This window comes from Podarcis raffonei, chromosome 2 (genome assembly GCF_027172205.1).
Source record: "Podarcis raffonei isolate rPodRaf1 chromosome 2, rPodRaf1.pri, whole genome shotgun sequence".
Classification (NCBI taxonomy): domain Eukaryota; kingdom Metazoa; phylum Chordata; class Lepidosauria; order Squamata; family Lacertidae; genus Podarcis; species Podarcis raffonei.
Window position 1 is genome coordinate 84,620,737 of NC_070603.1, and position 22,809 is coordinate 84,643,545.

The following is a 22,809-nucleotide window of genomic DNA, read 5'->3' on the forward strand; positions in this document are numbered from 1 at the left end:
AGGATTTTCTTTTTGGATGGGTGGGTGAAAGACAGAATTGATAAGGGCTTAGCACTGCGATCCACTCCACCTTAATAAACTCACTGGGTTCAGTTAGAACATTACTTCTAACCTGTCCTTCCAGGTTACTATGGTGCCAACTGCGTTGATGCCTGTCATCTGAACCCCTGCAAGAACAAGTCAGTGTGTCGGCGGAAGCCTGGGGCTCCCCATGGCTATGTCTGCGAATGTGGAGAGAATCATTTTGGGCAATATTGTGAGCACAGGTGAGATCCAGGACTGCTCCCGTACTTCTCAACATCCTATGGGCCTAGGTAAAGCTCTTTTCCCTATTCATTTGGTTTCCTCCACTCCAGTCTTTAACAGAAAGGCCACTGAGGAGAAAAACCAGAGAATTTAGTTCTTTGTGCATCCATTTGTTCCTCCCATTAGAGTTGATTAGCAGCTTACTTTCGACATGGCTAATTAGCAGTGAGGTGATCTGAGCGTATCAGTGTGAGATGGGGCAGGCCCACACAATTCGTGACCCACCAAGGCAGGTGGCCGGCAGCCCCTACCCGCATTTATGCAATTTGAGGAAGAGAGGAAAACCAAGAAGGCGATCAAGCTCCTGGAAGACTGATAAAGATGGCTGTTGTTCTGTGCTGGGTGTATAACATCAGGGATCTGACTTTCCCCCCTGCAGGATGGATCAGCAGTGTCCCAAGGGATGGTGGGGGAATCCAACATGTGGGCCCTGCAACTGCGATGCGGCCAAAGGATTTGACCCAGACTGTAATAAGACCAATGGGCAATGTCGCTGTAAGGTAAGAAAACAGCTTTCTTTCTCTCTGTGAAATGTTTTGGGGCTTTGCTCCCCTTAGGATCTGAGGCAGCACTTGACTCACTTTGCCCACCACCCGCAATATAGCCTCTGCAATGTCCTAATGCTTGCACCGAGCTATGGGAATGTAAACCTCACCTTGATATTCATTCTCATGCATTTCCAGTTTTCGTTCTCAGGTCTCTTGACCCAGTGCAGCATAGCGGTTAGAGTCTTGGACTCGGACCTGAGATGACCAGGGTTCAAATCCCTGCTCAGCCATGAAGCTCCCTGAGTGATCTTAGCCTGGTCAATCTCACTCAGTCTAGCCTACCTCGCAGGATTGTTGCGAAGATAAATGGGTAGTGGGAGGAATCACAAGAACCATGTATACCAATCTTGAGCCTCTTGGAGGAAAGGTGGGAAATAAATCAATAAAATTGTGTGATTGCTGGAATAGCAGAGTATGAGACTCTGCATCTCGGGGTCCTGGGTTTGAGCCACACATTGGACAAAAGTTTCCTGCATTGCAGGAGGTTGGACTGGACGACCCTTGAGGTCCGTTCCATTTCTATGTTTCTATGCGCCACCTGGCAAGAGTCCTCCATTTCCTTCTCTCAATACCTGTCCCTGCCTGCCTTCTTGCCTGTTATCAGCACGTCACTCCTTGACCCAAACCCAACGCTACAGGCTTAGGAATAGTGCTTGAACCAGGATAGAGACTGTTTAAGGAACCGAGAAGCTGCTGTTCGCTCTGGCACTTCCTAGGCATGGTGGATTGGGAAGACCCTGCATCATCAGATGGCCAAAAGCACTTTGGGAGCACTGGAATGGAGGAAGCAGGGCTGGCACAGTGCTGCCAATCCCACCCCCCTACTAACACCCACTCCCACTTGTGCAGCCAAGTTTGGCTTTCACTCAAAAGCAGCTGCCAGGGGCAGGGCAGGGCCCAGCAGCAGAGCTGGATCAGGTCAGCAAAGGAACCTTCTGAGCCCCTGGGACCCTGAACCAGTGTCCCCAAGCTGACTGGCTGCCGGTACCCGGCCTGGGAGGCAGGAACAGCTTATGTATTTCTGCAACTTGGGTCTCCAGCTATTGTTGGACTACAACTCCCATCACCCGTGATCACTAGCTAGCAGGACTATTGGGATGATGGGAGTTGTAGTCCAACAACAGCCAGGGACCCAAGTTGGAGAAACACTGTATTGAATCTCCCTGTTCTGACTGACCGGCTGGACTGGGCTGGGCCGGGCTCTGCTTTCTGCTGCCCTAACAGTGCTCCTCTCTTTGTCCCACCAGGCCCTGCTCCCTTTCTCCTGCTTCTTTCGTTGGGCTCCCTTATGTTGGCCCTCCCTTCTTGCCCACAGTTTGCCCTTCGCTCCCTCTGCTGCCCCACTCCTCCTCCTGCGACCCGGCTCTCTAACCGCCTCCCCTGCCCCTCTCCCTTCTCCCCACAGGAGTTCCACTACCACCCCAAAGGGAGCGACACTTGCCTCCCCTGTGACTGCTACCCCATCGGCTCCTCCTCCCGTTCCTGCGACCAGGAAGTGGGCCAGTGCCACTGCAGGCCTGGTGTGATTGGCCGGCAGTGCAACAGCTGCGACAGCCCTTTTGCCGAGGTGACACCCAGCGGGTGCCAGGGTGAGTAGGCGTCCACGTTTCTAAACAGTTCTGAGGGAGCCTCCCGTCTCCCCTGTCAAACTGGGGAGATTGCTCCACCTGTAGCTGTCCATTCCTCAGAACTGGACTTGCTCAGCCCGTTTTTGCTTCTGGCCCTTCAGGAAGTCCAAATAAATGGGGGGGAGGGTTTCAGGTGAATGTAATAGCCAATTTGAGGGGAATAGTCATTTTCCCCAATTTTTGGAAGGGGGGAATATGTCTCTCCTCTCATTCTCCAATGGCTTTGTCGTAAGTTGGTGGGAGAGTAAACTCAGGGTGCTTTAGAAGGGTTCTTCATGAGAGCAGCTTCAGCACTGAAACTTCATGGAAGATGGCAGCTTAAGCTGAAAGACAAGCAATTACACTACAGGCAACATGGGGGGAAAAATCTGAACTGGATCATTACATTTCTTGTTCCAGGACTAAATGCAAATCATCTCGTTCCCAATGAGCCAACCTTCCCACCTTTATTCATTCCTTATTTTAACATAATTAGTTAGCATGACCATATTTGAAACATTTATCCATCATAGAGGCTTCCTGGTCGCTACTGCTCAAGTACTATATGAAATTCTTTCTGCAGAACACAGCTCTACACAGATTCTGTATCACACAACTCGGGTCTATGCTGCAAAGGATTTGGAAGTTGCCCCTCTGGGTCCCTTCAGCAGTTCACAGCCTAATATTTCTTTAATGAGTTCTGTCATCCCCCGCAGTAATTTTAGATTTTACTCACAAGGCCACTATATGCGCATAAAATCTGCTGCCTCTGTAGTTTTGTGGTCTAGGTTCCTTTTTTGTGCTTTATAAGCTATTAAATACCATTGAAAATTGAAATTTCATTTTAGACAATGCTTTATTTTATTCGATGTTACACTGATCAGTTTTGAGAGCTCTTCGAAGGCCTCCCTGTCTTCAATCAAGGCATTGTGTGGAATAAAACCCCTCCCTTAGATTCCCTGTGACTTATGTTTCTGTGTTTGACTTCACAGTGCTCTACGATGCATGTCCTAAATCTTTGAGATCTGGGGTGTGGTGGCCTCAAACCAAGTTCGGCTTGACAGCTGTGGTGCCTTGTCCCAAAGGTTCACTGGGTAAGTGTTTCCACTTGCAGGGTGATGACTTTATGTTTGGTTTCAGCAGAACCAAGTCACTTCTAGTCCCCCTTCTTCTAAGGCATATCTTTTCTGTCTTCTTTTTTCCAACACTTTCCTAGCTGATTTCTGGGAACCCTTGTCATCAATAAGATTTTGAAGAAATTAGGCTTTCTGAAGTAGGCTCAAAGATGTTTGTTGTCCTGACAATAGACTATTTCTGACAGTAAATAGAAATGTGTTGGTGATGCTGCCAAGGTTCAGGATTTTTGAGTTGGAAGGGACCTTTGGAGATCCTCCAGCCCAGTCGCCCACGCCCTGCTCAGTGCAGAAATCTCCATAGCATCCCTGTCAGATAGCCACCCAACAAGCTGATTTGTAAATATATAACCCCTCCCCACCTTCTCACTTTATAGAAGGATCTGGCAACTTCTGTTTCAGTGTATCTGAAGAAGTGTGCATGCACACGAAAGCTCATACCAAGAACTAATTTAGTTGGTCTTTAAGGTGCTACTGGAAGGAAAAAAATTTTTTTGTTGTTTTGACTATGGCAGACCAACACGGCTACCTATCTGTAACTGTAAATATATTGATGGTGTTTCTAACAGGTGGTGGTTGTTTTGCATTATCTTAGCCTTCTTTTTGCTGTGCTTCCCTTTGTACTTTTGTTGCTGTTCTAGTATTTTTTACTTCCTTTGAATTCTTGTGGCTAGCCACCTTGATTGCCACTGGGTGGAAAGGTGAGAGATGTAGGGTGGAATTCAAAGAGGTGTTAAGGAGATCACTTAGTCAGCGCAAGCATTTCATTCTCACCTATTAGTTCTAGCACTGCCTTGTACTACTGCCATCCTTAGTGGGGGAGTGAGTTGCAGGGCATTGGGTGGTCCCATCCATTCCCACATATAGATGCTCTGATTGAGGCACAGCATTTGGCAGAATGATTTGGGGAAGTGTTGTCTTTAAGGCTCGATGAGATGGGTTGCCTTGGAATGTTTACAGATGGGGGGGGGAGTCACACCGTTGTTTTGTTTAAGCCATTGTTCACTTGGATCAAAATATGTTCTTTGGATAAGTTTTGTGGTACCCTAAAAGCAAAGGATCGATACACACACAGGAGTGGGAACCTTCTGCACAGTTGCCTTTCAGCAGAGACTCTGTCCTGGGAAACTCACAGTGCATTAGCATTGCTTTAGAACTTTTAATGTTGTCCCTTTTCTCTACATTTCTTTCTCTTCCACCTGTGCAGGTTTGCGGGGTGCAGGTAAGGCCTATCGCTGTCTCTTTTCCTCCCTTCACCTGCTTTATAAGGGCTGCTTTGTGTGGCTTCTCCATTCCCTGCTTCCTGCTTGAGACACCGCTGGACCCCACACTTTCCCCATCAGCTGCAAGGGCTGCTGGCACTATCGTTCTTGCCTTGCTTGGCCCTGATTTCCTTGTAATCCTGCCTGAACCTTCAGCTTCTTTGCCTTTCACCAGACACTAACCTGCAGAAAATGGCCTGCAATTTCCCCTTTTTATTTCCTCCCACTCCCTCTGCGCTTGTATAACCTGCTTCCGCTTCTGCTTACTGCCTTGATGTTCTCTTAGGAATTATGAGCAATTCCTCAACCATCCCTACCAACCAATGAGCCCTGAAACTGAGAGGTGGAATGCCAGCACAGCCAATGGTGTAGACTGTGCCTGGTTTCCACCTCTCAGTTTCAGGACATAATAATAATAATAATAATAATAATAATAATAATAATAATAATAATGGTGATGGTGGTGATGATGATGGAGCACGTGCTGGCAAAAGCTAGTATGAACATAAGAAATCGGCTTGGTTGTTGCCTGTTGTGTTGGCTTTCTTGCTTTCTGCTAATTATTGCCATGTGTTTTACCAAGTGTGCTCTCAGCAAGGAGATGCAGCCAGTCCTGGCTCACTGGATGAAGATACATAAATACACATGTTTGCAGACCCTCAGTTGCTGTATTCGCCCTTCACATTTTTAGGTATATGCCAGTGGAGGCTGGTCCATTGGGCAGATGGGACACTACCCCACCAAACTTTGCCTGCCCTTAGCCAGCCCCCACGTACTTGCCTCCTTACTTACAACTAGTTTAGGGGGTGGCACTGGCTGTCAGCATGCTCCTCCTTAGTCTCAGTTTTGCTCTTGTAGAATTCAGCAAGGTGGAGGATGAAAGGGACAAAATCAGAGCAGGCTCCATCTATCATTGGTTCCATGTAGTCTCCTTGCCTCCTTGCTTTCCACCCTATCCATCCCAATGGGCACCAGCCTCCATCTGTGTCTGCTTAAATGTCTTAGGTGCACACCTCAAAAAGCAGCCCAGAGTGCCACTTTCTAATAAAGAGGAAAAGGAAAGAAGGGCATTGAATTGTACAATAAGAGGGTTTGGCTGCATGCAGACTTATCTTCACGTGCAACATTTTCTTCTGTGGAGTAAGCTCAGTTTCTACCCCACTTTATAACACCACATGAACAATCTCTGGATTCTAGTTCTTGTGCTTCAGGCAGGCCAACTTTCTTGCTATTGTTGTTTAACCTCAAGAGCCTTGCATGATTAACTGCTCAAACCTTTTCCTTGATGCTTCCCCTCAGTTTTTTACAGATAGTTTTTTTACACTGCTCTGTGAAGGGGCTGGGGACTGACACAAGGGCCAGACATTCATCGCTGTAATTCTGGCTGCTGCTGAAACTCAGGACAGGTTCCCCCAGATCTTGATTCAGGGAAGATGGTTATATATGTTCAAAAACTGGGTGACTTAGGGAGCAGTCCAGTCTCGGCCATACAGCCTGTCGTAATAGCTGGCCCTACAGGCAACAGATGAGGGCCAGACAATCCGCCCGTCGCACCAATGGACCAGCTGAGCAAAATAGATCTGCAGGGCTCATGATATCCTAGCCCTTGGAAAGGACTTTCCCAGACTTTCTCCCTGAGAGCGTTTAACAAAAAGTGTGGAGGAATGAGCCTAGAATCTTGAGCTAGCAGAATGGGTAGCCTTCCACTGTGGAAGCTTTAGCGACTGCCTGGGGGATCTCAGTTGACTGGACTGTGGACACTCTTTTCAACACAGGAGATCTAAGCTCAGATATAGAAGCCCATACTTGCTAAGGAGCAGCATTCATTTGACTCCAGCATTGATTTACGCAATCCCGGCCCTGCCACAACTTCATTTCCCCTCCCCATTTGTAAAGCAGCACAGATGACAGATTCACCTGCCATGCTTTTAGAGATCACAGCTGTTGTTACTTTGCTGATGTCTTTCCCATTCAGGTCATTGCTGAACACACTTCTAGTGCCACCGGTGAGGATGGCAGATGGCGCAGGTCATGCTGATAATGGTGTCAGTGCTGTTTGTGATATGGAATATAGCATTAAGGGTGTCTTAATGCTCCCACTAGATATCTATATCACTTCTGTATAGATATTGGTAGTGTGGGCCTTCTGGCTTTCTGTGATGCTGGTGACATTCAAGTGTTCTAGAAAGCTGCATGGCTGTGATTGGTGCCACAAATGGTGGGACCTTGCGCTCCAGTGCCGTGTTCTGTGGCTTAAACACAATTTGGGACTGTCACGTTTCTTTGACTTAAAACATGCAAGCCTTTAGCCCTTTGGGTTGCAGAAAAATTTAAAACATGCAGGTGACATGTCGGGGCTAAGCCAGACGTTATGTGCAAACATGTGTACTTTGCCCCAAACATACCTCTCCTCCCCACTGAAAAATGGCTTGTGATGTGGAGGAGGTGATGTGGAGAAACAGTGGAGGAAAGATGGCATTTTTCTGCTCCAAATTGTCCATGCAGCCTCTTCCGTCATCTTCCGTTTTCGTCTCTCCAAATTAGACAATTGCCTGTAACATCTGATCTGGCTGTCACTCAGAATCTTAGAGGAACATAGAAAACTGCCTTGCTCTGAGTCTAACCTTTGGCCTATCTAGCTCAGTGTTGTCTGCACTGACAGGCAGCAGCTCCCCAGGATTTCAGACAGGGGAATCTCTCGGCTGTACCTGGCAATGCTGGGAATTGAACTTGAAATCCTCTGCATGCAAAGCAGATGTCCTACCACTGAGCTGTTGCCTTTTCCCAAAAGAGGTTTAGTGAGGGATCCCCACTTGTCCTGGGTGTGGATCTTTCATGCTTCACTCAGATCCTCAGCTCTTCCTTCCTTCTCCCGATGTTTGTACATGCCTCCTACCCTCTAGAGTCCTCCCCAACTTTCCTTATCAAATGTGTCACTGTCAAAGAAGCATCAGTTCTGCAAACATAATTGATAAGGGAATAAAATCTTGCCCCAGTCCAGAGAAACCTAGTCATGAGAAAGTCCCATACAACCAGTTGGTCAGACTTACTGGATGTCTGTATGAGAACTAACCCAGTTTTCATTTAAAAAATAAATAAATTGCAATCTCAGTTTGGAGAGCAGTTGTCGCTCCCAGTAGCACTTGACAAATCATTATCATGATTCAAAACTTCCTCCCCTTGTTTGATCAGCTCTGCAGGCGTACAGTGAGAGATGGTTCATTCTCAGGAGTGCACAAGGCAAAAAACAGAAAAGACCACATTCAGCCAGAGGCTGATAATGAGCTATATTAGCTTGGCCAATGAAATTTTAGTTCTACATCAGTTCTGATTTGCTGTAGCTGTGCATTGATCCTTCTTTGTGGAGTCGTTTCAAGTGACTCTTACTGTAGTCCAGAAAGTCTTACAAATCAGAAATTGTTTTTGAGCTTGATAAGGGTTTACAAAACATAATATTTACCCCTCTCCTTCAAAAGCTTTTATCTGTCCCTTCATGGGGTAACTGAAATATCATGTGATGTGCTAGATACATGGCAGAGAATCTGTGACTGGTGAGTTCTCTCAGGCCCAGCTTGAAAACAAGTAACCCCAGCATTGGAGGGGACTTGCACAAAATTCAAATTTGTGAATGTGAAATCAGGGTGGTGACCTTAGCAAAGGGCTCATAGATGCTAATGTAGGGTCTGTGCAGCCTCCTCTGAATCTGTTCCCTCACTGATGCTGGTGTTCTGTGTTGGTGGTATTGCCAATGCTTTGTTCAGTGAGCCTGACCTGACATGATGCTGCTGCCCTGACAATCTCTTAGTGGGAGGCAGCAGCAACAGCAGGGAATGTTCTCCTCAGTCACTCATTTCTTAACTTAGGCATTCTTCCTTCTCTTAGGTGCAGCAGTTCGGCACTGCGATGAGGAAAGAGGCTGGTTGGAACCAGATCTCTTCAACTGCACATCACCTGCCTTCAAGGAGCTCTCAGCATTGGTAACCCTCTCTGTTTGTTTGTTTGTTTGTTTGTTTGTTTGTTTGTTTGTTTGTTTGTCTGTCTGTCTGTCTGTCTGTCTGTCTCCTGTCTGGGTGGGCTTTGCTTGGCTCACAGTTGTGGTATTTCTGAGCTGCATAAGCAACACAGTATCTGTGCAAAGCCTACGCTGACTGCCCTAGTATGTCTGCACAGCAGATAATGTGTGTTATGGGCTGCACACATACAGCCTGCTTCAGAATGAATGTTGTCAGCAGTGCATGGCTTCTCTCCCAAGTGTTATGTCTACGTTTATGCTAAAACAGTGGTTTTCAAACTTTCCTGGCCTGTTTTGTGCAATGACTCTGAACTCGTTCCTGCAAAAAGCCTGCACCAAATCTGTTGGTTTGATTCTGCTGACCCACAGCAAAGGTGACAGTGCAAGCAGCGGCTTGTACAGCAATAACTTCTGAAGCATAAAGGATGCTGAGGTCTGACTAAATTGAGTAGCCCATCAAGGGCATTCAAAGTGCAAAACTTACCCTTAGGGCTGAAACTGACTAGGCCATAAACTGTGTGCCATCCAGTCAGATTGATTAATCACCACTCAGTTGAGTTGCCTGGAATTAGAAGAGACAGCTAATTGAACGTTAGGAAAGCAGAATGAGCAGCTTCTGTCCACTCAATCTCTCTGCAGTGGGGTTCCTGCCTCCATTGTTATACCATTAGTCAAATACTTAGATGGATACTTCTACCACCCTATCAATAAGAGGGAATCTGCTCCCATCACTCTATAGAAACAAATGCCTTTACGCATCCTGCTTACATGACATCACATACACCAGGCATGGTAAAGAAACCTAGCATAGGTAGTTTTACCTAAGATCCATATGGCTCTTTCATAGAGAAAAGCAGGGTGAGGGTGGGGATAAAGTACAGAAATTTGAGGTTAAATGTTGGCAAGTGTTAAGGGCTATATATTATTAAGAGATAGGGACATGGGTGGCGCTATGGTCTAAACCACTGAGCCTCTTGGGCTTGCCAATCGGAAGGTCAGTGGTTCAAATCCCCACAACGGGGTGAGTTCCCATTGCTCTGTCCCAGCTCCTGCCAACCTAGCGGTTCGAAAGCATGCCAGTGCAAGTAGATAAATAGGTACCACTGTGGTTAGAAGGTAAACGGCATGTCCATGAGCTCTGGTTTCTGTCACAGTGTTCCATTACACCAGAAGCAGTTTAGTCATGGTGGCCACTTGACCCAGAAAGCTGTCTGTGGACAAACGCCGGCTTCCTCAGCCTGAAAGTGAGATGAGCGCCACAACCCCATAGTAACCTTTGACTGGACTTAACCAGGGGTCCTTTACCTTTTTTATTGCGTTACCATAAAATCCTCTCTCTTTCTCTCTTTTTCTGCTTCCTTTTCCCCCAGGGGATTAAATATCAGAACCATCTGTTAACTGGATGTTTCTCTTCTCTCATTCCCTTGTTGACACAGTAAATGCTAGAACTTGGTCATGGACACAGTGGCAGTTTCAACTCTATCTAGTTTGTTTCACAGTTTTCAGTGGTCCCTAATCCCCACCACTTCATCAGCAACATCATAAGAAGCCCCTTTCCTCTCTGTGTGATTTGCACCTCTTTAAAAACAGGACCTATGTTTCAGTTCCTAGAGGCACTGCATGGTCCCCCACATACCCACCTCCCTGGTTTTCTGTGTTGGTAGCTGGAAGGTCTGGAAAGGAACGAGACGGAACTGAACACCATAGAAGCCAAGAAGCTGGCCCACCAACTGCGGGCAGTGACAGATCAGATGGAGCGCTACTTCGGCAATGACGTTCACATCACCTATCGCCTTTTGTCCCACTTGATGGCGTTTGAGAGCAGGCAGCATGGCTTTGGCCTGACAGCCACCCAGGATGCCCACTTCAACGAGGTGAGAGGACTTTTTCTGGTTACTGAGCATGCTGGGAATATGGATGGAGGGGGATTTAGGCCGCAAGGAAGCTGCTCGCCCATCCTATTGACAGGTAGAATCCTCAAGGAAGTGGGTGGCAGGGGGAGTCGCAGGGCTTAGATGCTTTTCTCTATGAAGCTGATCACAGAAGATGCTGCCAAAGAAACACAACACATAACAGGACATTTCCTACCTGCTGCGCTCATGCTACAGAGCTTGCTTATTTATTTACTTACTATATCTCTAGATTGGGCAGCTTACAATAAAAATGATTTAAGATATTTAAAACATCTTGAGCAAAGATGGCTTAGCTGTAGGTAAGGATGGGGGGAGCAATTTGATTCAGTTTCATTTCAAGGGGAATATACCTAATCAGTTCTTTTCAAATCAATACGCAAACTGAAATTCGTTCTAGTGTGAATTTTGCAGTGCAGAAACTCCAGCCAAGTGAGGTGTACAGAACTGCATATACTAGGATGGAGTTACACTGGACTTCCCCATTCTGCTTCATTGGTTATACTACAATGCTTCCTCAATGTTATTGCATTATGTTATTGCCTTTGATACCCTTGACCACTGTGCCCTCCTGCGTCATCTTCTGGGGTAGGTATCTGAGTACTACAGTGGTTCCTCTTCCACCAGCATGTTCAAGTCCAGGGGGTAACTCTGGGGAATGCCCTTTGTACCCGCAGCACAGAGGTTCCAGAGGGCACCATTTTGTCCCCAATGTTATTTAGCATCTATATGAAGCCATTGGGGGTGGTCATTAGGAGTTTTGGAGCAAAGTGCCAAGTTTCCACAAGTGCTCTTTTTCTTTCTTTTCACTGTGTGCACCTTATCTGCAAGCATTTTCTCACGGCAGCAATGTTTCTTTCAAACAACCATTTCAACGGGATAACTTGTGAATCTAGAGGCCCTTTATTTCTTCTCACCTTTTTGTTTTATCCAAACCCCCCTTTCCCTTGCGCTGTTTTATTTATCCTCATGACTGCCACATGAGAAAATAATCTCCTTATTTTCTTCGCAACCTTTCCCACATTTCCCATTGCCCTTTCTACACATACTTTTAATTGGTTCCTGTGTGGTATACCCATCTGCTCACGGGCTTATAGGAAAAGACTCTGATCAGAAGCATTTGCTCTTCAAATATCCAGCCACCCCTCCTCTGCCCCCTCTTTACCCTGGTCTTCCCTCCACCCCAAATCCACCTTATACAACACTTGCATAATTCTGAAATAAAGCCTCTTGCACCTACTGTCTGCAGTTTCCAAAAGCCTCAAAACAAGTAGCCTCTAATAGATTCTTGAGGCAGGTGTCTAGACAAGAAGAAGTGCCTGATTTGAAAATGCAATTTATTACCTTTCTTCTGTGATTAGCCTCCCACCTAAAAGATCCACGTACCCATCCAGTTTAAGATTGAGATGTCAGGGATTAAACCTGAGACCATCTGCATTAAAAATATGTGCTCAGCCACGAGATACAGCCTTTCCCCATCTGGTCAGCGCCTGGATGGGAGATTGCTTGGGAACCAATGTATGCTCCCCTGGGCTCCATCGTGGAAGAATGGCGGGCTACAAATGAAATAAATGGTTTAAAAACCGAATGGTTCTGGAAACTGAAGCAGAAACAGAGCAGATCTGCTGAAATTAATACACATGACTTGCTTAGGATCATTAATTTCTTTGTGTCTACTCTAAGTAGAACTGAGTTGGATGCAGCCCATTGTATGAGGAGGATTTTTACGTCCTCTGATGTTCCACCTCTGATCTTTGCCCTGTAGAACCTGCTTCGGGCTGGCAGCTCAGTGCTGGCCTTAGATAACCAAGAGCACTGGGAAGCATTGTTGCAGAACGACCACAGCAGCGCAGGACTGATGGAACAGCTGAGAGAGTACACGGGCACACTGGCCAGCAACATGAAACTCACCTACCTCAACCCTGTTGGTGTGGTGACCCCCAATATTGGTAAGTAGAAGCACTGAGTGGGGGGGGGCGTTGCTGGAAGACCGCAAGCAGCTCACTGACCACCCTGAAGGTCTGTATGATCTGCACCACCATCTGTGAACTCCTGGTTTGCAGGCAGCCATGGGCTTGCTGAGGATGTATTGGGTTTCTGGGGTAGAAGCTGGAGTAGCACAGGCTCAATCGTGGGGGCAAGGCAGCACGGGGGGAGAGGACTGCTAGAATGCCACACCAGTGGGAGGTCAGGTGTGAATGCATTTCTTGGCCTGCCTTACACTGTTCCTTTTAAGTTTTGTGGGCAAGTGTTGGCAAGCCATTGGCTTCGTCCCATGCAGGTGCTTCACGCCTCATGCATGCAGAAGTAATACAGGTATGTTTTCTGCAGTTGGGCAGGAAACCTCCCAAAGCAGGTCTTCTCTTACAAACAGATGCCCATGACTACATTGCCCGTGCACATCTATTTACTAGAAACCACTGTGGAAAGTAGCTCTGAGAGCATCAAACATGCTCCACCAGTAAACATAAGCCAGCATATTTGTGCCTTACTTGATCCTTATGCATGATTTTCCATTGAAGCTGGAAGCATCTCTCTGGCCAAGGGGCCCTTTTCATTTCTCATCATTCACTCAGGTAGGCCAACTCATACCTCATATCTGCTCCTCTCTCTCTCTTCCCCTCCATGCAGTGCTCAGCATTGACCGCATGGAGAACCACACCCACTTCAGGAGGCGTTACCCCCGATATCACAGCACCCTCTTCCGTGGCCAGGTCATGTGGGACCCACACACCCACGTCGTGCTTCCCCTCTCAGTCCTTACACCCCACAAAGTGGAAGGTAAGTGACTGAGCTCCACCAGGACCAGAGCAAGGTAACCAAGAAGCCAAGAAGTGATTGCCTCCTTCCCAGCATGCTTCATTCAGGTTGCGCTGGGCACCCATTTATGTTCCTTTGGGCAGTGCTGTGGGGAAAGAGCAAAGTGCACACGGATGTCTCGTGGCTGGAACCCTCTCGGAGAGCTTCCCGTTCTTCTTTTGGAGCCTTGGAGAAGGGCTGTTTAATTTACTTGAAGCATTGTTAGAAGTTTGTGATCAGTTGGCTTTGTAACAGAAGAAGCCCTTTGCTTCTCATGAGAGAAAGGCCCAGGAGAAGTTTCTGGTGGGAAGCAGCACCTTCTGAGCAACAAAAAGACAGCTCTCCTTTGGGACAGGGGCAAACCTTTAGCCCATGGGCTTATCTTGGCCCACCAGGGATTCCAGTTTGGCCCATGTTGCCGTTTTTGTGAAACCACACCTTGTTAATCAGATTACCTCCGCTCAATGGGTGGATGATATTGGCAGATGGGAGGGTTTGATGGTCAATGCCTGAAGAAAGCAGACTTGAACCCTCTGCCCATCAGGTGATTGGTTGGGGGGTTTCAATGCTGCTTGGTCACTATCACCCCATGCCTACCCCGTTGATTGACTTTGACAAGTGGTCAGGACCACCCACCAGTCAATCACTTGGTGTCACTATGATGTCAGATGATTGACAGGTGTGTGATCTCGCCCATCTGTCAAGAATTCACTCCTGGGGTTAGAGGGAGATAAATATATGGCCTGCTGGGCCAAATAGGTTCCCTACCCCTGTGTTGAAGGGGGAGGAATTTCCTTCTGCTGCAAAGGATTGGCCCGTTGGGCTCAATGGGCTCAGCTCAGTCAAAGTATAAGAACATGAGAGATGATACCACCACAATGCTAGGCTCCTCTTCTGTCCTGCCTCAAAATGGTGCATACCATTGGTTCCTTCCTGTTCTGCCTTCCCAGCTCCAGCTCCCAGCACAGCAGCACTGACACTGGTAAACAGTGAAACCAATGACACTGTGGAAACCTCCCCTCCCAAGCACTTCCTCCCGGAACCTGAGCCTGCTGTAACCATCCTCATCCTCATAATTTACCGTACTCTAGGAGGACTTCTTCCTGCCCGCTACCAGGTGGATCGGCGCAATCTCAGGTACCACTCATTGCTTACTCCTCTTCTAGGCTCTTTGCTACTATCTCAAGTCCTACGACTCCGACTTGAATGGACCATAAACAGTTTGTCGAGGATTGGTCAGCAATAGCCCACTCTCCCATTGCATGGACCAGTCTGGGCGCAGTGGTGTTGCCAGGTGGCATCAAGTAACAAGCTGCCTTTGTTCTTTGCAGGCTGCCCAAAAACCCTGTTATGAACTCCCCCATAGTGAGCGTGTCTGTCTTCAGCAACCACACTTTCCTCCAGAGCACCTTGGCAACCCCGTTAGTGCTAGAATTCCGCCTGCTGGAGACTGCCAACCGCAGCAAGCCCCTCTGTGTCCAGTGGAATCACTCCAGCCAGTAAGTTGCTTTGCTGCCTCTTTCCCAGGGAGCCATCCTTCACTTCCTTTTTTACTTTGAGGCCCTATTCATTTGAAATGCTTCTAGGCCACCCTTTGCCCAATGGATTCCATGATGGGCATAAAAATTCCATGATGGGCATAAAAATTCTTCAAAGCATAAATACAATTAGCGGTCTTCAAGTAAATAATTGTGCATGTGGAACAACTTCTGCTTTCACAGTTAGGTGTTCCTCCCCCTGCACATGCCCTGCGCCATCCCCAAATCTGCTCCAGAACATTGGGGGGAACTCCTTGGACAGATTTAGGGTGTGTGTGCTGGCAAGAGGTGGGGGTAGATTCCATGGCACAAAAAGAAATCCTTGCATTGATGGACTGTTCACCTCAGTCTGCTGAATTCCATTCACAGGCACCCTCCATAGTAACTTAAAGATATAAGGTGATAGCTATTGTTAGTTATACTCAGAGAAAATGCATTAAAATCAATGGACCTGAGTCTGACTCGAAAAGGTCGATGATTCAAGCATAATTCATAGATCCTCAGTGAGTATCCTCATGCCTGCCTCTAAAAGAAAATGTCACCTTGAAGACTCTTTCCTTTGAGGCCTCTCTTTTTGGATTTCTTTGTGACTGCAGGATTGAGCCCACTGGCTTCTGGACAGCACGGGACTGTGATCTTGTTTATCGAAACGCCACGCACGTTCGCTGCCATTGCTCCCAGTTTGGCACTTTTGGGGTCCTGATGGACAGCTCCCACCGAGAGGTAATTCTGATGACAAGGTCACAGCAAGACCTAGAAAGTAATAAGTGAGGTGTGATCAGAGAGGCCAGGGATAAAAAGCAAAACAGTGGGCCTTGGTATCGCTAAAGACCAAACTAGATGTGTCAGAGACAGCCATGTTTGTTTACTCATGTGCACTGTATAAAGCAGGGAATGAGTGGGAGGTCTAATTTCCAGGAGTGGCTGGCAAGGAAACACCATGGAGCCACAAGAGTGTTGTTGGCGTTTAGTAAGCCATGGTTAATAAACCATGGCTTGGTGTTAACATGCCCATCAAGTTACTGTGTGCTTCCTTCTCTGACTTTCTCCTTTTGCCTTTGGTTTCTCCTTGCAGCAACTGGAAGGTGACCTGGAGACTTTGGCCATTGTGACCTATTCCTTGGTGTCCCTCTCCCTTCTGTTCTTGCTGCTGGCCTTCTCCTTCCTGATATGCCTGAAAGGTCTCAAGTCCAACACGCGGGGAATCCACTGCAACATCTCGGTCACCCTCTTCTTCTCTGAGCTGCTCTTCCTCTTGGGTATCAACCGCACTGAAAACCAGGTGAGAGGAGGAGGAGCAAGAGGCAAGTCCTAGGTTCAGCATGTTTGGAGACTTAGAGCTTTGTGTGTCACATGGTCTGCACCCCCCTAACTAAGACTTCTGCTCTTAGTCTAGGACACTGTCCCATTGCCAGTACTGTACTGAAATAAGATTCAGCTGCCAAACCTGTCAGCTCCTGCACGTGGAATTTTGGAGGAGGCATCTTGTGCTTTGCCTTAGGCCACAAAATGTCTTGGGCTCCTGAAGCAATAGAGGGAAATGTTGTACAATATTAGTTTCAGATCAGGGGCAAGCTACTCACGCTATTTTAGAGGACGCCTTTGAATTGTGGTGCTCTTGCTTGTTTCAGTTCTTCTGCACTGTGATTGCCATCTTGCTCCACTACTTCTTCCTCTCGACTTTTGCGTGGCTTTTTGTGCAAGGCCTCCACATCTACCGCATGCAGACGGAGGCCCGCAACATCAACTATGGAGCGATGAGGTTCTACTACGCCATTGGCTGGGGCGTCCCTGCCATCATCACTGGTAAGTGCAGATGTGTTTAGGAAGTGAGGGTTTCCTTTTTCCCCCTCTCTCTCTGCCTCTAGAAAGAAATGTATCCTGGCAATTGACATGCAGAATGTGCTTAGTTTGGAACAAACCTACAGTAGCGCTTCAAACTGTGCCTTTTCTGCAATGCCATGTGACCAAGACGTTATGCATAAGCTGCAGGCATTGCAGTCTGGATCACCCCAGTTCCCACAGCCGTTGCTCAGCTGAAATGCTGTGGGTAACTGCTTGTGTCAGTCATAAGCCTATGTCTCTGGGGAGCCAAGACTTCAGGTCTTCTTTTGTGTGGCTAGTCAGCAGCAAGACTCACAGATCAGAGGCTCTCAAACTTTGTCATAGAAATGAGCCTCCTGGGGTACAAAAGCCCTTTCAAAAGCAAGACCACTGGAGAGTTCTGTTCGTAGCATTCCTGCTCATGATTGCATCAGAAGCTGAGTAGATCAAAGGAGAACGGAGGAAGCAGGTTTACATTGACCTACAAGGATGTGGAAAGTATATTGACTAGGAATGTAGAACATAATACATTGTTCGGCTGACCTTCTTCCTTCCTTTTGGACAGGATTATCTGTTGGCTTAGATCCAGAGGGCTTTGGGAATCCAGATTTCTGCTGGATTTCCATCCATGATAAACTGATCTGGAGTTTTGCAGGGCCCATTGCTGTTGTCATTGTGGTAAGCACTTCTCACATTTCTTCAGTCTCTTTGCCAGGATGCTGTAGCCTTTCCATTTCCTTGTTCAGCATATTTGTTCCCCATTCTGCTGTACCTCTGCTTCCTTCTCCTGTCATTAATGTTTAGCGTTGCACTTATTTTTCCTCTCTCTCCTCTCCCCCTGCCCCGCCCCTAGTTTGGCCCTTCATTCTTATTTTATCATTTCTGTCCAGTCTCTAGAAATATGTGACATAATACAAGTGAATAAAATAATGCACAGCATGGAGAAAGTGGACAGAGAAAAGTTCTCTCTCTCTTAAAAGACTAGAACTTGCGAACATTCAATAAAGCTGAATGTTGGATGATTCAAGACAGACAAAAGAAAGTAGTTCTTCCCAGAGTGCATAGTTAAAGCATGGAATTGGCTCTCGCAGGAGGCAGTAATGGCTACCAACTTGGATGGCTTTAAAAGAGGATTAGACAGATTCATGGAGGACAAGGCTATCACTGGTACCAGCTGTTGCTCCAGTGTAAGAGGCAATATGCTTCTGCATTCCAGTTGCTGGAAACCTCAGGAGAGGAGAGTGCTCTGGCCCTCAAGTCCTTCTTGCAAGTTTCCTGTGGGCATCTGTTTGGGGATGCTGGACACAGATGGGCTCCTGGCCTGATCCAGCTCAACTTTCATGTACTTTTCCGCACTTTATGACTCTGGGGGCTTGTGAGCCTTTAAGCATTGTGACCCCATCCTTGGCGATCTTCTCATCTTTTGCCCTGTCCCATGAATCGGAAGAGGAGTCGGAAGAGGGGAGACAAAGCTTTTCTTTTGCAGAGTCCAGTGAAGCCAGCTGTGTAATGCACACCAAATACAGCATCCTCAAAGACAGTGTGGGCAGTGTTGACAAGCAAGAGCATGAAAGTGAGGAAGGGTGGGATATAGACAATAAATATAAAACAAAACAGAGTTTTCCACATGAGTGCCTGTTCCTAACTAGCCAGTCTGCTTCCAGATGAACGGGGTGATGTTTCTGCTGGTTGCAAAGATGCTGTGCTCACCAGGCCAGAAGGAAGCCAAGAAGAAATCAGTTCTGTGAGTATTAACTTATCACAATGATCTGCTCAGACAGAAACGTGCTCTATAGTGCCTGAGCATCACTTTTCCATTCCCCATAAGTGTCCTTCCACTTTTCTGTCACTCTGCCTTGAGATCCTCTCCTTCTAAATGTCATCTGGATTGTCTGCCTCCTCCACAACTGAAATTGCTTGAGGCAGAAGTGGTGAGTTTTGTCAGTACTCAGCTAGTATTGGCCGCTGTCACTTGTTTTGTGAGTTAGGGAAACACCCTGTGCCCTCAGCAGTAAAGAGTTGCCCTCTTGGGAGCCTGTTCCCAGAGCATTTTATGGGTGTGGCTGAATTGTGTAGAAATGGGTTTGTGACCTTCCTTCGTGTCTCTTGCCCTGCAGCTCAACCACAGATTCTAACCTCTGTGTCTGTCCTTCTGGGTGGCTCTTTCTCTCCGTCTCTCTCTCTCTCTCTCCAGTATGACGCTACGAAGCTCCTTCGTTCTGCTTCTAGTTATTAGCACTGCTTGGCTCTTTGGCCTCTTGGCTGTCAACAACAGTGTCCTGGCTTTCCACTACCTCTACACTGTCCTCTGCAGCCTTCAGGTAACTCTCTGCACTAGGATAAGGATGGTCAGGCAGGAATCAGGATATGGTGGAGCAGACAAAGAGGATAGTGGCTTCTGGTGGGAGCAATCCTGCAGAACATAACTAATTCTCACCAGTTCCCCCAAATGAACCACATGTGGTTTGGGAGTCATAAGTCTACACCTTCTTCACTCACAGAACTGGTTGCAAATTTCTCTGGATCAAGTCACACGCGCCAATCTGGTGTGTTTGCTCCATTACATTACGTTTGAGGGTGTGCAGATCTAAATAAATTGCAAACACAACTGGCACATTTGCTGTAAATTGCACATGCTTTGTAAGTGTCGATATATCAGCCAGCAACTGTGTGGTGATTAACATACCAAGCAATGCATGATGGCAGCCCTTCCAGTCCAGAAGCAAGACATTTCGTGTTTTAATATGAACCTACCTAATTCACATTTTCCAAAACAATGCATGTTGTTTCCAAATTTTGCCATGGATTTCTCCAGCTAAAATAAATGGTACAAAATGCATGTGAGGAATTTCCCTTAAAACACATTGCAAACTGAAAACGCGGCAAACTGAATTTAAGACTGGGGGGAGTGCAAAATTGACCAGATTTGCACATCCCTATTTTCAAGTACATACATTAAAACTTTTACAGAAGGCATTTGCATGAAATAAATTAAATAGGAAGCAAGGAATTATGGTAATGAGTGAAACATATAGAGGGGGAGCAGAAATTAGTCTACCACCACCCTAGAATTCACTTGCTAAGATTCTTGCGAAATATTACTTAAAGGCAAATTAAATATCGTGTGACTTTGCAGACATTTTGAGATATCCGGTGGTGGCTGTACATATGCTTATTTCAGTACTTCTGATTTGCTGTAGTCTTGTTAGATCTCTATACTCACAGAGCTTCCTGTAGTTTATGTGTAGATTCATATTTGCCTGCTTCTATGTAGAGTTTTCCTATCCTTGAGCTCACATAGAGACTAATTGCTCCCTCTAGCGGAAAGCTAATGTAGTCATTCTGGTAATTAGATCATTAACATTCAGCATTTATGTAGTAGTGGTTTTGTGCATGTTCCGTAACACAGAGGAAGAATTTGGATTGCTATATGCCATGCAAGACAGGACAAGTGGATGGTGCGCACCCCACTTTCCTGGTCCATCTTTGGTGACTCATAAATGGCATTTGCGGCTCAGATTCAGTAAATGTGCATAGGCCAGTGGCAGAGCATATGTGCTGCATACAGAAGATTCCTCTTCAGCCCCTGGCATCTCCAGGTATAGCTGCCTGAAATCTGGAGAGCTGCTTCTAGTCAGAATACCAATGGCCTGACACAGCGTAACACCAATTTCTAAGTTTCAGATTCATAGCCCCTCTTCCCTATCCCCCCACAGGGCTTGGCAGTACTGATTCTGTTCTGTGTGCTGAACAAGGAGGTACAGGAAGCCTGGAAACTAGCCTGCCTTGGCAAGAAGGGTCAGGGCGAGGAATCCACCAGAAGCGGTCAGGTGGGAGCTGCGTTTGATCTTACTCGTTGGGTTAAGGGAGATGGGAGGATAACTTGCTCCATCCAAAGCCTAGGATACTGTCCTCTCCCAAAAGAGACCTTAACACTTTGATCAAAAAGTGCAGGAGGACTGCCTTGTAGTCACCTGGCCTATCCCAGGCATGCATCCTTGAAGGGGTTCAGGCCTTCCTCCTACTGCCCGCATTACTTCTAAAAGAAATAGTCCTTTTAGTGTATCCGGGGCAAGGGGAGCCTTTTCCAGTCTGAAGAACTGGAATCCAGAACTGAACCACTCTTGGGCAGGCCTGTTTTGACAGGTTGTCAAAGAAGCGCCTCAGGCATCTTCCTAGAGAGGCTACTCTGTGGTGTGTGTTTCCCCCCCACTCTCCCACTCCAGGGTCCCAATGCCTACAACAACACGGCGCTCTTTGAGGAAAGCGGCCTTATCCGTATCACCCTGGGAGCCTCCACCATCTCTTCTGTCAGCAGTGTGCGCTCAGCTCGGACCCATTCCAGCCAGCGGGGATACCTCAGGTGAGCAGCAGCAGGAGGGATGAGTCTCTGTCCTGCCCACCCTCAGCACCACTTGAGAACATACAGCTATAGGCACCTGCGTGCTGAGAAGGGTAGCCTTTCCGCTGGAGACTAAACAGCCCCTGGGACTTAATTGCAGTTCCTCTGCTTGCGAGGCTGGGTATGAAAGCAAATGGAATGGCAATGCAGATCGGAATGGTTCTTTCCCTCTCATCCCTCAAAATGACACCCCTCACCTCCACATTTCTCTCTTGATGCAGGACAGAGATTCCCAGAAGAACAGAGATTATTATTATTATTATTATTATTATTATTATTATTATTATTAAAAAACCAGCAACAGAGCTCATGGAATATACTTTTACTATGGTCCGGATTCAACTAATTCCTGCATTGCACGGGGTTGGACTAGATGAGCCTCGGTGTCCCTTCCAACTCTACAGTTCTATGATTCTTAATCAGTTCTGCTAGCAGAAGCTAGTGCAAGGAATCCCACTAGCCCAATGGCGCTTTCCCCAATTTTCCTCCCTGCTACACAAGGATATGCTCTGAAGCATTGAGAGAACTCCCAGAACAGCACGTGGGATGAGGAGAGGGGAGATCGTTTCATCAGGCATGTGGAAATGCTTGCGTTGACAGAACAATCTCCTTAGCACTATGTTGAATTCCACCCTATGATAGGTGTCCATGGACTAGGCCTGTCTAACAAACCTTTTTACCACTGTGCACTTCCCAGTGTTGATTTCTGACCTCTCACTTAAAGAGACAAGCGAGAGTTCTGAGTATTTCTCTTTTACGAGTTTCAGAGAGAACATGATGGCGCATCAAGGCTCTGCTCTGGATAACAACTTGCTCAACCATGCTGGTCCAACAGACCTTGACATAGCAATGTTTCATCGTGATGCAGGGCCAGGTAAGGCCAAAATCCAGGAGGTGTGTTTCTGATGGGGTAGTCTGTAGCTGTCAAAGATGAAGGGGTGTCTCCAGATCCCAAATTAAAAAGAAATCTTCCAATGTTGTATGTCATCTTGACACATCTTTATATATACTGAGCACTGACCCGGCCTGCAACAAGGGCAAGTGACTAAGCAGACTTTTCTAGGGAAGGGAAGAAGTAGCAAGTTCCTTCCCCTCCAGGGTTTTTCCTAAGCAATCTGAGACTGCACCTGTGCAAAATTAACTTCTCCTCTGATCTTTTCATGCCTCTTCTGGTTCTGGGAGACCAGAGGGTGGGTTCTTGTCACAGCAGGAGGGAGAGATATTTGTGACTCTTCACCAGCCTGACTCATCTCTGCCTCTTAGCTTCCCTCTTCTCCTGCTTCAGCTTCTGCCTCTGATTCTGGACTGCTGTCTGACACAGACTCTCCCAGCTCACACAGCCCTGTTGTCATTTCAGCTTCCAACACCTCCTCCTCCTAGTCTTCTCCCTCTGACCATTCATCATTGTCCCACCGCCACTCCCTGGACTCTGAGCCTTCTTCCCTTTGGGGTTCCTCAGCTGGTTCTT

The 22,809-nt window shown here is 47.0% G+C and overlaps 1 protein-coding gene across 3 annotated transcripts in view; it reads left to right on the forward strand.

Moving 5' to 3' along the window:
* Window positions 1-22,809, forward strand: part of CELSR3 (cadherin EGF LAG seven-pass G-type receptor 3) — an 87,449-nt gene that overhangs the window by 58,608 nt on the left and 6,032 nt on the right. The window contains exons 13-32 of one of the 3 annotated variants that reach the window (XM_053377933.1): window positions 125-266; window positions 686-806; window positions 2,260-2,443; window positions 3,454-3,555; window positions 4,802-4,816; window positions 8,739-8,833; window positions 10,533-10,742; window positions 12,544-12,727; window positions 13,410-13,559; window positions 14,528-14,714; window positions 14,909-15,076; window positions 15,712-15,838; window positions 16,191-16,397; window positions 16,747-16,921; window positions 17,505-17,617; window positions 18,604-18,683; window positions 19,134-19,260; window positions 20,656-20,769; window positions 21,166-21,302; window positions 22,109-22,215. In XM_053377933.1, the coding sequence (XP_053233908.1) occupies window positions 125-266; window positions 686-806; window positions 2,260-2,443; window positions 3,454-3,555; window positions 4,802-4,816; window positions 8,739-8,833; window positions 10,533-10,742; window positions 12,544-12,727; window positions 13,410-13,559; window positions 14,528-14,714; window positions 14,909-15,076; window positions 15,712-15,838; window positions 16,191-16,397; window positions 16,747-16,921; window positions 17,505-17,617; window positions 18,604-18,683; window positions 19,134-19,260; window positions 20,656-20,769; window positions 21,166-21,302; window positions 22,109-22,215 (2,745 nt within the window). Of the gene's footprint in view, window positions 1-124; window positions 267-685; window positions 807-2,259; window positions 2,444-3,453; window positions 3,556-4,801; window positions 4,817-8,738; window positions 8,834-10,532; window positions 10,743-12,543; window positions 12,728-13,409; window positions 13,560-14,527; window positions 14,715-14,908; window positions 15,077-15,711; window positions 15,839-16,190; window positions 16,398-16,746; window positions 16,922-17,504; window positions 17,618-18,603; window positions 18,684-19,133; window positions 19,261-20,655; window positions 20,770-21,165; window positions 21,303-22,108; window positions 22,216-22,809 lie in introns of those variants that run through there. The other 2 variants (XM_053377934.1, XM_053377936.1) reach the window with 2 other exon arrangements.